At 38.3% G+C, this 14,873-nt stretch overlaps 1 protein-coding gene across 2 annotated transcripts in view; it reads left to right on the forward strand.

The window, feature by feature from the left end:
• The window catches only part of LOC120523224 (prolylcarboxypeptidase (angiotensinase C)), a 45,592-nt gene that overhangs the window by 8,458 nt on the left and 22,261 nt on the right, over positions 1-14,873 (forward strand). For both annotated transcript variants that reach the window (XM_039744297.1, XM_039744298.1), the window contains exons 2-3: positions 12,836-12,976; positions 14,560-14,661. In XM_039744297.1, coding sequence (XP_039600231.1) covers positions 12,836-12,976; positions 14,560-14,661 — 243 coding nt within the window. The remainder of the gene's footprint in view (positions 1-12,835; positions 12,977-14,559; positions 14,662-14,873) is intronic.

Consider the following 14,873-nt stretch of genomic DNA (forward strand, 5'->3'; position numbering starts at 1 on the left):
GTAATATGATGTACAATGCATTTGATAATAATATGTGAAATATTTTTATGTACTAATTGTTACAGTTTTGATTATGTCGAAGTGCATATTTTTTTTGCTCTTGGTTCACTTTAATATTTCCATCTTACTAAAACATAAAACCAGAAAAAAAACGTCATATTCTAACAACAAAACTTTCAATTGTGGTGTAGTTTATCTGCACAGAACTGAAAAGGCTAAGATAAGAAAAATTACAGACGAGGGGGGGAAAATTACAGAGAAAGGAAAACATGATAATAAATAAATGGATTAATCAGTAAAGCTTACTTCCAAATGAAGTTTGATATATACCATATAACAATTATTGACACTGGATTCTTACAGGGAGCCTGAATATATTTGCAGCATCAGCCTGGTTATGATGCCATTGTATTGTAGGGCACATGACTACACTCCGCTAATCTTGGGGGATTACACCATTAAAGATTGGCTCCAGGTGCTTGTGGTTTTTCTTCCCCACTCCCAGAGAGCTTCATTTTTAGGTTAATTTCTTATTCCAAATTGTTATATTGCAAGTATGGGTATGTACTTTGTCTAGAGGCTGGTTTGTGCCTTGCAAGTGATGCTGCTGGGATATGCTCTTGAGGGTTTGATAATAATCACAAGGGCCTGTAATGGATGACCCTGTGGAGAGCTTGGCCCTCTGGACTTTCATGTATGGCAGGAGTTTGGGCAAACTGGATGTTCATGCTATCTCATAAGGAAAGTCATTCCTGCACATATGTCTTGTCACATGGGCCCTACTGAAGATTTAAGAGTTTATATGCCCAGGAACAGCATTTTATTTCACTTCGTAGAATATTTCCTGGCACCCATACGTGCAAGGGTCGATGCCTTATGTGTGGCATAAAATACACTGGATTGCCAGAATTAACCTCTGGTGAGAGGATGTCCACCTAGGTTTGTCTTGGGCCATTCCATAGCTTGCTCAGAGAGTACTCCATTTTGGAGAACCTAGAGGAAGAAGGGGCCTGATTGACCTTCCTTTCCCCACCCTTCTGCATTTCCCTTCCCCACCCTTCTGCATTAAGGTACTAATACTTGGGCACCTCCTCCATCCTTCCTAAACAATGGTTTTTCTTAACGGGTTTAATGCATGTATTTATTCTGACTAGAGAAACAGTACATGGCATGTAACACTTTGTGTCATACTGCATGCTGTAAATCAGGCACTGCAACATAATTTAGGCCTTTTGTATAGCTTAGAGTGCAGCACATCACTCATTCCACTGTCATGTGCTGTAGGGCACAGGATTCAAGATTCTTTATTTGTCACATGCATAGTTATACAGGACAACATGCAGTGAAATGCATCCTGATCCGCTTATCAAAAACTGTGCAAAGTTAAAAGAATATCAGTTAGATTAACAAAAAGTCATAGATTGAAAGATAACAGTATAGTAGAACATAATAAATAAGTAAAATTATGTGAACAAAGTAGAATTAAATGTTAAGGTGCAATAGTGCAGTGATTATTGTGCAAAACCAAAGTTAGACAGCTGCATAATTAAATGACAGACCAATTCTAAAACAAGGTAAGGGTAGACGGCATAGTACAACTTGTAGTCCAGTCTAAGTATGTGGAGGGTCATGGATGAGATGGCATGTTTTGATTTAACAGTATTATGGCTTGAGGATAGAAACTACTTCTGAGTCTCTCTGTCCTGGCCAGGATGCTACAAAACCTTTTGCCTGATTTTAACAGATGAAAGAGGCTATTGCTGGGATGAGAGGAGTCTTTGATAATCCTGAGAGCTCTGGTCCTGCATTTTCTGGTGTAAATGTCCTGCATAGATGGTAGAGCTGACCTGCAGCAGCGTTCCGCTGCACAGATCACTCTCCGTAGGGCTTTACAGTCCTGAACACCGCAGTTTCCAAACCAGGATGTAATGTTCTGTGTCAGGATACTTTCCACAGCGCCAGAGTAGAAAGTCTTTAGAATCCCTGAAGAAACCCCAAACTTCCTAAGCTGTCTGAGATGGTAGAGTCTCTGCTTTGCCCTTTTGGTTTGAACTTGGATGTGTTCAGACCATTTCAGGTCCTCAGAGATGTGAACCCCCAGGTATTTACAACTGTTCACGCTTTCCACTTGAGTCCTGTTAATGATAAGGGGCATATAGTCCCGTTGCTGTCTCCTGCTGAAGTCCACCACCAGCTCCTTGGTTTTGCTGACGTTGAGTTGGAGTCAGTTTTCCTGACACCACATTGTCAGGTTTGCAACTTTATCTATGTAGGCTGTCTCATCGTTGTTCGCGATGAAGCCCAGTAACACCGTGTCATCTACAAACCTCACGATAGTGTTGGAGGAATGCGTGGCCGTGCAGTCATGGATGTAGAGGGAGTACAGCAGGGGGCTAAGAACACACCCTTGAGGAGCTCCTGTGTTGATGGTGATGGTGTTGGAAACACAGTTACCAACCCTCACTGCCTGTATACTGCCAATGAGGAAGTCCAGCACCCACGTACACAAGCGGTTGTTGAGTCCTAAGTCCCTCAGTTTCACAAACAGCCTACAGGGTATTATTGTATTGAATGCTGAACAATGAACAATGAGTCAATGAGCAACAATCTCACATAGTCCCCCTGTTTCTTGTCCACGTGGCTGAGGGTGGTGTCTAGTACGTGGGAAATGGCATCCCCTGTTGATCTGTTAGGACGGTAGGTGAACTGGAGTGGGTCAACAGTGCTTGGGATGGAGGATGAGATAATGTCTTTCAGTAGCCTGTCGAACTCCTTCATGACTACTGATGTCAGTGCAACAGGTCGGTAGTCATTCAGGCACGTGGGCTTATTATTCTTTTGAACAGGAATGATTGTGGATCTTTTGAAGCACACAGGAACCACAGGCTGCGCTAGAGATTCATTGAAGATGGTGGTGAGTACTCCAGCTAGTTGGTCAACGCTGCAACGCAGCAGGTGTCCAGAGATGCCTTCTGGCCCTGCCGCCTTCCTGGTGTTTACTCGCTTCAGTGCTGCATGCACATCGCACTCTGCAATGCTGATGACGTCACCGTCCTCCATAGTCGGGCAGTAGTTAGCGCTAGCTGCGTAATCAGCCTCAAAACGGGCATAAAATGCATTGAGTTCGTTAGTAAATGCAGAGTCTGCGCTTACCGTTGCATTAGATTTTCCTTTATAGTCCTTGATAGTATGCTGTCCATGCCACATGCTCCGTATGTCGCCCTGTTGAAAGTGCAGCTCTACTTGCTCCTGATACCGGTGTCTGGCGACTTTCAACCCATGTTGAACGCCATATGAAGCCAATTTGTAGGCGCTCGTATCGCCAGTAGTGAGTCCAGCATTATAAGCAACGGTTCGAGCATTTACTGCCGTGCGGATTGATCTGTCAACCTACGGTTTCTGGTTGCGGTTAGACTCTGTAGCGTGCATTTATCTATAAGTATATTTATATTTTGTGTATGTAAGTATTAAAACAATGGGTTTGAGAATATTACATTAAAACATGTTAAGTTTAGGTGTTCATCAGATGGCGTCATAAACATCCCAAATCATCATCATCTTCTTCCATAGCAAGCATGGGAGTGATGCTATATAAACAAAATGAATTATTATTATTAATGTTATTATTGCTATTCCCATTTTTATATGGGGTCTCTGTTTTTTAAATAGACTTCTTCAATAGAAGTTTTGTCATGATTTTTACGGCTGACCTTTCTAAATCTTTTAAAGTTATTGTCATTAAGGATGTTTAATTGATTTTTACTTTCATTTCATAGAAAAATAAATGTCGATCATCACAAGAATTGAATCATTTCCATATTAAGGTACAACTAGTTAGGTTAATATTAAGGTTCACAGTGATCCGGTAAATTAATTTAAGTCATGCTTTGACTTATGCACTTATTTGCATGTTTCATGTTGTATGTCACTTTTGGTCCATTTATGTATGTAAAATTGGACCAATCAAGAACTTAACCTCTTGATTTGACCAGGCTATGCACTGGGTCATGTATACTATGTACATTAATTAAGTGTACTGTGTCCCTTAGTATGTAAAGTTAAATGAGCGACTTCTCCTAATTTCTGTTGTTTTGCATCATTAACTGAGAGAATTTCTACCATAATTTATACTGAAAATTATATTTTTACATTTCTTTTCCTTCACAGAATCAGGCTTCAGACTTTCATGTCATTCTACTAAAATAATAACAATACTTAATGTTGCCATAATCATTTCCTGTGATATTCATTAATTCATTGGTTATTAAATTTATATTAAGTTTTATCATGTTCACCATAAATCAATTTAATAGTTTTATCTTTTTGTGGGTGTATGTAAATTGTAAAAGTTGAATAGTTAAAAAAATGTAACAATGTTAAACATGCAGTTTTACAAATTATGAAAGAATAGGGCATTTTGTTATGAATACCACTTGTAAAATGTTCCTAGAAGTTTGGATTGTCCATTCTTACTAAGTTATGCTGTAATAAATTAACTGTATTAAATGCTATTGATTAGCCACAAGATGGCAGCCTTTCCAGTTTAAAATTTTTGCAATTTTACCTCTATTTGCCCAGTGCTATTGTGTGAGACAGTTGCATGCAATTTATTATTACTAAAAATCTTTACACTCTTTAAACTCTTGCTAACATTAGTAAGAAGAAAATGGACTTTAGAAGTAAAATGACTCTTCAGTATATCAATTTTCTTATAAACTGGGTTTGATTCTCTTTCCTGATAACATCAAAGAGTGTGGCACAATTTTATCATAGTTATCAATGTTGCTTTATCCCTCTAGGTGCCTAGGTTCAATTCCTAACTCAAGCACCGACTACAGTATGACTACAGTATGTTATGTGTTGTTCATTCTTCCAGTGTCTGCCTGTGTTTTCTTCTAGTACTTACAATATTGTGCGCATTACTTCAATATCATATAAGTATAGGGTTAGTTTAAATTTCTAAAACAACACAGTATGAGTGACTGTGTGTGTGTGCATGTGAGCGTTTGCTTGTGATGGAGATGGACTGGTGTTTCTTCTAAAGCCGGTTCCTGCCAACTGTGCTTTGGCTTTGATTCCTCATGACCATATATTCAAAAACACTGACTCAGAATATGGAAGGAAAGATTTATAACTGGCATATATGTGTTTATTAAACAATACATTATAAAGATGGGGTGAATTACATCATTTAATGATAATCTTCTTTAAAGTAATACTGAAATTGATTAAAATGATAGATTTCACATATTTAAGAGTCTAGAGTGTTTTGCTATACAGTGTCTTGTATAATCAGTAACTTATTTATTAATTTTTAATCAACTTAAGATTTTAAATTCAAGTTTGTTTTTGTGATTTTTAGTAAAACCTAAATTCACCCACTTATTTTCTATTTGCTTAACCAATTTCAAGTTTGAGAGGTGTCAAAGCCTATTTTGACTTCAGTGAGCTCAAGACAAGAATCAACAATCCTTGGATCATGCACCAGTCCATCACAGCATTCAGTCAGTCATGCTGGTCCCATATAGAGTTTGCTGGCCTAGACCCTATGTGTTCAGACTGTTGGAGGAAAACCAGAATACAGTGGAACCTCGGGTCATGACCATAATTCGTTCCAAAACTCTGGTCGTAACCCGATTTGGTCATGACCCGAAGTAATTTCCCCCATAGGATTGTATGTAAATACAATTAATCCATCCCACACCGTACGAACTGTATGTAAATATATTTTCTTTAAAGATTTTTAAGCACAAAAATAATCATAACATAGTACAGTGTAATAGTAAACTAAATGTAAAAACATTGCATAACACTGAAACAAACACCTAGGCTCCCTGCTCAGCTGCTCGCTCGCTCGCTCTTGCACCTCTTCGGCCACACACCACCACGCCCCCTCACTAAGCCTCGAGTACGGTGATTATTTATTAAAACTGGCCTTTTTGACGATAGCTGTGGACCTGCTATACCACAGGAGGAAGCTGGGTTGAGAGGAGGTTATAGTTTTGAGGGAGAGTCTCTCTGCATGATGCGAGTGTGTGGTCGTGAACAGATGCAAAAGTTTGGCGAACTTTTTGGTCGTAACCCGATATTTACGTGTTCAGAGACGTTTGTGAACTGAGGTTCCACTGTATTTGCAGAAATTCACACTAACATGGGAGGAATGTGCAAGGTATGCATAGATAGTGACTGGACTGGGATTCAGACCAAATCAATTGGAACTGTGAGGCAGCATGACTAATCTGTACCACTCTACCACCTTCTGCAAAATCTAAGAGAAAAAGAAAATATACCTTTTGTTGATTGCTTGTGAATGCCTATTTTAACGCGTCGATCTTGGCTTATAGTCACAGTGTTTTTGCTTAAGTCGTCACCTATCCATTTCAAAGCTAAATTTGTATTCCAATTTTAATCCTTTCCTTTAACAGACTAAATTATTTTCTGTAGTATTTGAATTTGTGTCAATTCTGGCAGCATGTTACTGCTGACACAGTGATGGAGTTCTTTTTTTCCAGATACATTTAGACTTAGACAAGTCAAGAAAATTTTGGTCCAATTTGAACACCCAAGTTATTGTCGCATGTTTACAGTGTCAATTATTTGCTTTGTAGAGCAATTAGTGAGTAGTTACATTTTTTTTTTTTTTTTTTACACCTCACAGCTATTTACAGGTATGCAGTGACTATAGTATAATTTGGCTATTCTGCCTCTGTATATGTATGTATTAGTTGCATAATGAATAAAAAAGTGAACCAGTTCCAGAGGTGGGTATTTAAGCCATGAAAATATCTCTGCCTTTAGACAATAAGTAGAACTCAGATGTCCAATTTTTATACTTTCTATATTTTAGTGTTTGGTGCTGATTAAAGTTTTACATCTAGCACTGGCCCTTACAAATCTGTGGTTACAGTCTTTGCAAAAGTAGATTGTAATGCCTTTAGCACTCAATTTTAGATATTGTTGGAGATTTCAGTGACTATTGTTTTTGTATTTTTTTACACATATTTTATATTTTTTTTATCTTGCATTTACTTTTGTCTATTCGCATGATTGGTGCTGAATTCAAATTAAACCAATTGATTTTTTCACATTCAAGATAGTTCAGATTGTTGATTGTGCATTTTCTATTCAGTGGTTCTAATCAAATTTTTCTGTTTTTAGCTTCAAGGTGCTTCCTTTTTATTTATGGATAATAGTCTAGTCTTTTTGTTGGTTTAGCAAGTAAACTTCAAATGCTAACATCACAGGAAAGGCAAAGGCAGCCAAACACTTTACATTTACATATGTTTTATGCGGGCACAGTCTTATGCAACTGGAAACATTTTACCAATTAGAAATGTCAGGCTGTTATTTGGTTCAAGTAGTGTTGTTGCAAAACTTTAAAACATGCATTTCCAGAAGTGACATTCTGTACATTTGCATCGTTTTTCTTTTCAACTTAAAATCTGATTGCTATATTTTACATCATATTTTTCTTCAGCATGCCATTATTTATAAATGGCACTACAAATCTATAGTCAGTAATGAAGTATTTGTTATTAAAGGTTTGAATCCATATTTGAAACAATACTGTAACAAAGGGGCAAGTTAGCTTTTTGAAGTATTCTGATTTACATATTATAGACTAGGGGCTTCGCTCGCCAACCCCCCTGACCCGCACAACACACCAGCCACTTCACGTCTCTGCCGCTCACTTATGTGGGTTTCACTTTCACCAAACAACAAATCTTTTAATTGTCATGAATATGCCTCTTCATTAGGAAGAAACAATACTTTTCCCTGATGGCAGCACAAATTAGACGATCTATAAGTCTCCGACTTAAAGTTTAAATCTGAACAATATATTCAATCTCTTTTCGCTTTTCCGTTATTTCACCAAGTAATAATTTCCTTTTGTTTGTGCTAATGCGATCTTTACTATCATTATTCTGAGACTTTCAAATTTTAGTACTTTCATTATCTCTAACCTGCTCTATATGTGTATCGCGCCAATGTTTTTGAATTCTTTACAACGTTCTGCTTTGTCATCTACTGTGTGTCTTTTATTTCCGGCACCGAGAATCATTAAATCTCTTGGCACAAAGTCTTGTCTCACGGGATATGAAAGTATCTGTCTGAAAAAGTCACGTCTCGTCCCAGGCTAAAAAGTCTCATCTTGTCCCAGGATTTTTTTTATTATAATAGAGAGATACAACTGATGTAGACATCTGTTCAATATTAAGATTGCAGAGACATTTGTGTACTCTTATTGTTTTTGTTGTAAAGCAACTACATTATATGCACCAATACTTTCTCTGCCTGCATCAGTTAAATCAAGCATTCCTGAATTAAAAAGTTTCTGAATGCCACATTCATTAGTATTCAATGCTTGTTTTTAATTGGTCAGTGTTTGGGAAAAGTAGAAGTCTGTCTTGCAAGAATTTCAACATTAATCTGTAGCTAAATCCTTTCTGTAAATACATGCCATGTTTCCTTACATGGCTGTCAATTAGGAAATTGCCATTTCTGTATGTTTCTCTTTTCTGAGAGAAAAATATATTTTTTCTGTTGCCGTTAGCACACAGGAGTCTCTTTTCTGTATTAATTAAGGTTTTATAAATATTTGAATTCCCTTCACTATTGTTTTGAACTTGTACACAGAAATAAAAAACGAATCCTTGCAAAAAGCAGCACTGAGGGTAAGAGCCAGAACCAAGTATACAGTATTAACCTTGAACAGGTTTCCTAAATAATAGAATTGTCTACCAAAATGAATTGTAGAGTGTTGAACAGGTTCTGTCTGTGGAACTGGTCTGAAAAGTTTAATAGGACATTCATCCATTAACATTTTTACAATGAATTATGAATATAATGTAAAATCAAACCAAACCGAGAAAATGCTAGTTATTTCTTGCAAAGGAAGTCTGAACACTAACAGCCCACTGCTCATTCTGTCTCACCCAATCGCTCTCTTCACACACCATAGTCATGAAGTGAAGAGAAGTTGAAAAATATATGCCTACCAGTGGTATTTTTTTAAAGCATGACATAAAATGTTTTTAAACAGTTTTGTGCATTTAGAAATGCAAAAAAATCCTTTTCCAAAACTCTGCTATATATTTACAAAGCTATAATGTGACACACTAATGTAGCCTAAATAAAACAACTTTATATAGGAAAAGTTGAATTTCAGTATTGAGTATAGCATGCTTTTAGTTTATGAGAGTTGTCTAGTGGATAGCAGCAAAAAAGGCTCTAAATAGAGAAAAAATAAAAAGAAGCCCCTTATTATCTCCAACAGTCTGCACGATTCAGGGATGAAGTCTTCATTGTAAACCTTCAGCTGTGGCATTTCTTTGTGAAGTTATTTTAGATTTTAAGTTTAAAACAGAGACAGTACATCAGAACTGAAGAGCACTCAATAAGCACTGATATTTAATGAAAGGATATCACAGAGCTCTGCTAAACTGGAACTAATTTGGCATCTCCAAAGCTGGCACTGGCATTAATACAAATTGCTGCTAATTATCTGTGCCTGCAACTAAAAGGGTTGTCTGTCCCAAGCTCTGTAGTGGCATGAAGCCAGATTCCTTATGTGTTAAGAAGTATTTGATTCCTTTCTAGCAGGTGTCTTGTCTTGTACACGAAATTGCCATTTTCTCAATCAGCCTCTTTTTGATTTTAAGAGACACAGAAAGCAGGAGAAGTAATTATAATGTAAAGCCACTTGTATTTGATGTGTAAGCAGTGATGAGTTCATTTGGACCAAACAGTGGCCTTTTTTTTCCTAGCTTACATTTTAATTGTAATGCTCAAGAAACTGAAATTTTATCTCAGGAAGTGAATGACTACCAATAATGGGATGAGAAAGATAAATTCATTTAGCCTGTAAATGTATTTTGTTAAGCTGAAACTGTTCAAACCTGTCCATTATCACACCTGCTTAACCCAGTTCATGGTGGTCAGTACTGAAGCCTGTTCCGGTAGCATCAGACGCAAGACAAGAAACAACCACATACTTTAGGATGAGCTGCCTTTCCACAACAGGACATGCATTCACATACACCCACACTTGTTCAAACTGAGCAAAGGAGTAATGAGGGAGTACCTAGAGGAAAACCCTTACAGACATGGGGAAAGTATGCTAGCTTTAGACAGACTGCACAAAAGATAGGTTTTATACCCAGGTCTCTTTGTTTAAATACATAAATAGTGCTGAAGTCATAGTGGCAGTCCATGGTACCCAGTCCTCAGTAAATTAATAAATGGCTAAACTGAAATAACTATTTGTCAGGTATTTCATGCTTAAGCTGACAGTTCTTACTGTGGCATCATGTCCCTGTCCTTGGGCAACAGGACCAACACTATCTAGACTGTGTGGCTGAGACTAAGAGCCATTTGAAAGACAAAGAAATCATACATGACAGGACATTTTTTTTTTCTGAATTAAAAGAATGCATAGGGTATTGGACTACATTCAAGAATAACAGCAAAATTCAAGATTATTTTTTTAGTGCAGTTGATTCTGTTCATCTCTGTGAAATAAGCACCTGATTTCATATGCTTATTCTGTTCTCCTGTAACTGTGTTGTTAATTTATTGAAACAATGTGCAGTTGCTGAAACTAGTATACTTACTCAACATTTTAATAATTCCTAATCATCTTTTATGATTTCCTTAAAATAATATCTCATCTCAAACCGCTTTTCTCAGAGAGGATCACAGTGGCAGTAGGACATTTAGGTCAGCCCAGATGTTCCTGCTCCCAAATACAGATTCCAGCTCTTCCTGCAGTATTTCCAGTTATATCTGTGTATATATGTGACTTGCTATTTTTCATTTTACACATTAGCTGAATTTCTGTTTTATATCTGCTCTTGAAATTATGTGGTTCCTGGCTTTTATTTCAACCATCTAGATTAATCAGATGCACAGTTCTTTTATTGTATGAACTCAGTGTTTAAGTTGATGGCTTATTTTGTTTAATTTCGGATGGTCTGTAAAAGGCAGTATATAGGTGCCTGACCCGACACAGACTCACACCAGAGGCACTTATAAAAGCAAAGCACTTTTATTTTTCTTCATTTGTGGGGCGCGTCTTCCCCGTGACCCCCACAGGCACAACACAGTCCCACAAGTAGACAAACATAAGCACTCTTCTCTGGTACCACCACTCCTCCTCCAAACTTCGTCCTCCTCCTCCTCCTGACTCTGGCCATTGAGTGGTGGCAGCTGGCCCCTTTTATAGTCCACCTGGAAGTGCTCCGGGTGTGGCGAACATACTGCCCATACGGGCTCAAGAGTCCCAGCTGCATCACCCCCTGGTGGCGCCTGCAGGACCCAACATGGCTGCACCCAGCTCCAATTCCCATGGAGCCCTGCGGGAAACTGAGGCACCACTCCAACCCAGGGGGGCGTAAATCTAGCATCCAGGGGGAGGTATTGCACAGTCCATGGCTGCTCCCCCTGAACATATAACATAGGGACATCCTGGCCAGGCATGGACCCAGGCCTCCGCCACATTGCCCCTCTCTCAGCGGGTCTCAGTGGCACGTCCTGCGAGGGCTGGTCTTCTCCAGGACGGGGAGACGGCATCATCTAGTTTGTGGGCCTGCCTTGTGGAAGCATAACTGAGAAATCGGGTGGAGTTGTCCTCAACGTCCACGTCCTCTGGATGTCCTCCAGGGACAACCCCTCCAGCTGTGACCACAGCGGCCGCATTCATAGCAACACCACTTAAACCAACTCAGAATGGCTCCTATTGGCGCGCCGACCTTCTTCTCCAGCCTCTCCAGCGTCTCCTATAGTAATCCCAGGACCTGGAATAAGGTCTGCATGGGGTGGAGGACATCCTCCAGGTCCTGTACAGCCGACAAAAGGTCAGTTTCGTCGGCCAGCAGTGGATTTGGGTTTACCTTGTCCAGCTCAGCCGACCGTGAGCCAGCGAGGCCCTGCGCTTCCTCTGCTGGCCCCTTCGGGAGATCATCAGGAGAGGGATGGAGATTCGCCGTCTCCACCTCTATTCTTTTGTCAGCAGGGTGCCAACACACATCCCCCACCTCCTTACCTACTACATGTAGGCTTCCCTGCTCCTCCTCAGGGAACAACGCACCAGGGAGTTCATCCGGGCTCTCATCCTCCGACCGATGTTTGTGGCCGAAGGAAAGACTCAGGTCAGCCTCGCTCTCCCTAGAACTCGCTTTGCCATCACGTCATGGACACACGTCCTCAGGCCAACAACAGGTATTCTGCTCCTCGGCGTCTAGGAGGTAGGCAGACTAAAAAACGGAAAGACATTCCCGAGGCCCTTCACCCCTGGGCCCGCCACCTACCACCTGCTGCAACCCGTGGTGCTGGCTAGCATGGCGGCATCTGCTGGCTGACCTCTGAGTCCGCCTGGTTTTTCTCTTCCCCATTAGTGCAGCGTCCTTTGAAGCTTCCTGGTAGTCTTCCTGTGGCTTCATGCCGGGGGTCGCGCTCTATGCGCTGCTGTGCCGGGTCATTACACAAATTTAATGATGGGTCCCTGCCTTGAACTAGGCAGAGTCCCCTATCTGGGATGCCAGTGTTAAAAGGCGCTATATAGGCACCTGACTCGTAACAGACTCACACCGGAGGCACTTTTTCATTGAAAAATTTAAGATAAGATGTAAAGTTTCTTAGCATTTAGCCCAATTGTGATGTAAAATTATGACTTAGTTCTACCATGTGTGATATATATTGAAGTATGCTTTTTGCCAATTGTTAAGTATATACTTTAGGTTCCATACTTTTCCTTTTTAGGAAAACTTTCAGTTCCTAAGCACACATAGACATGTACTGATAGACCTTTTTTATACTTTGTGTTTCATTTTTTTAGATTGATCACTTTGGTTTTGCTGAAGACTCAACTTTTAAACAGAGATACCTTGTGGCTGATTATCACTGGCATTATGCTGGAGGCCCCATTCTCTTTTATACTGGAAATGAAGGTGATATTACTTGGTTCTGCAATAACACGGTAATTACCTCTTTTTTAGTATAATGGGAATGATAATCAAAATATGTTTAATCAAATTGTCATTTTTTTATTTTAATGAGGTGCAAAGAGTCATTTAAAATTGCAATGCTCATGATAAATATATATCATATTTTTCTTACCCATGGCCAACAGTTCACCATTGCAGTGCATTAACAACAATTGTACTACGTCTGAAAGTATGATTTACATGTCTTATTACTGTGTAATATTAAAGAAAGACATGAGTATATACGAGTATATGAGTAAGGTAATGAGTGTACCTTCATTGAAAGTTTTATTTTACAGTATATCAAATGTATGTATGTATGATATATTTGTGTCATGCTAATTTTTTACATGACTACAATGTACACTGTATCTGTGGCTTCTGAGTTGATTTCCCTTCAAAATTTTGGTGGTGACAGTGTAGTGACAGTGGACTAGCACTACATACATGTGGAGAAAAACCTGTACTGTACTTGAAGTATAAACTCATGTTTGTACTTTTATATGGAATATAGTTACATGAGGGGTACAGGGGAAAGTGATGATTACTGGTTTTTAAACTTGTATACAGTAAGGAATATTAAAACAGATGAGCACTAATTAAAAAAAGCTGTACTGTAGCTAGAGTTAAGTGTAACAGCTAAATGAAGATGAACAAAGAATATGTTTTGTGCTGATTAAAAATACTGTATTATGACCATCACTATCAGATAAACTTAATTACTATTAAATACATGTTTTAATTATTGAGAAGCATCTATTCTTTGCATTGCATACAAATTGATGTACCATAGCCTCTGATATCCACATTTTTAGCACATACTTTTAAGAATGCTTGAAAGTTTTGACACTTATGATGTTGTATACAGTATTTACAAAGCAGGTTTATTGAAGCTCCGGGCGCATAGTATAATACATTTTAACATCAATACAGTGTAGCAGTTACTGCCACTGCTACCTTGAAATCATAGAGTGCTAAATATAAATCTTGACATTCTGTATATATATAATAATAACAAATAATTATCACAAAACATGAAAGCAAAACAATATTTAATACACTCTAAACATAAGCATTTTTGGGCCAGAAAATCCTTGAACAAGACCAAAAATTTCTAGTAATTTTTCTTTCACCTTGAAATTTCTGGTGTGAATCAAGTGGTAGGAATATCATTTTTTGTAGAATATGTTATTAAGTCTTCTGTTATTTTAAATATGGAAATATGGCCTTTTAAAATTAATGGCCATTGCCTGTCAAAAGATGGATTTAAGTAAAAAGACAATGCGCGGTAGTAGTTTACCTTGCATGTCAAGCCTGGGTATGTGAATTCTCTCAAAATGCAAAGATCCTAATTTATCAGATTCTTGTATATCTTATTTTTGTAATTTAAAATTGACATTTTGTTTTAATTTGGCATTCATTGTGTGTGTGTGTGTGTGTGTGTGTGTGTGGTGGGCACAAACTCCCTACGTCCCTTATGTACCTGGGTGGTTTGGGAAATTGACACATTAATTAATATTTTGTTGAATGTTATAGGGCATAATGTTATGTGATGCTAATGAGAAGTGTTTTTAAGGGTTTTATGTGGGATGTAGCAGAAGAACTAGGAGCCATGTTGGTGTTTGCAGAACACAGATACTATGGAGAATCTTTGCCCTTTGGAGATCAGTCTTACAGGGTAAGAATTGTTAATTAATTTTTATGCTAAGATTATATTATACATAAGCGTGAAAATGTTTAGTTTGCATGTAATAAGGTCACATAAATGTATTAATTTTGAGTATCAAACATTAGACTGACGCATTAACTGTTGAACTTAGAATTCCTTACTTCAGTGTTACTGAAAAAAAATAGTTGTCCATGCACACTTTTATACCAGAGTAAATATTC

The sequence above is a fragment of the Polypterus senegalus genome, chromosome 2 (assembly GCF_016835505.1).
Source record: "Polypterus senegalus isolate Bchr_013 chromosome 2, ASM1683550v1, whole genome shotgun sequence".
Classification (NCBI taxonomy): Eukaryota; Metazoa; Chordata; class Cladistia; order Polypteriformes; family Polypteridae; genus Polypterus; species Polypterus senegalus.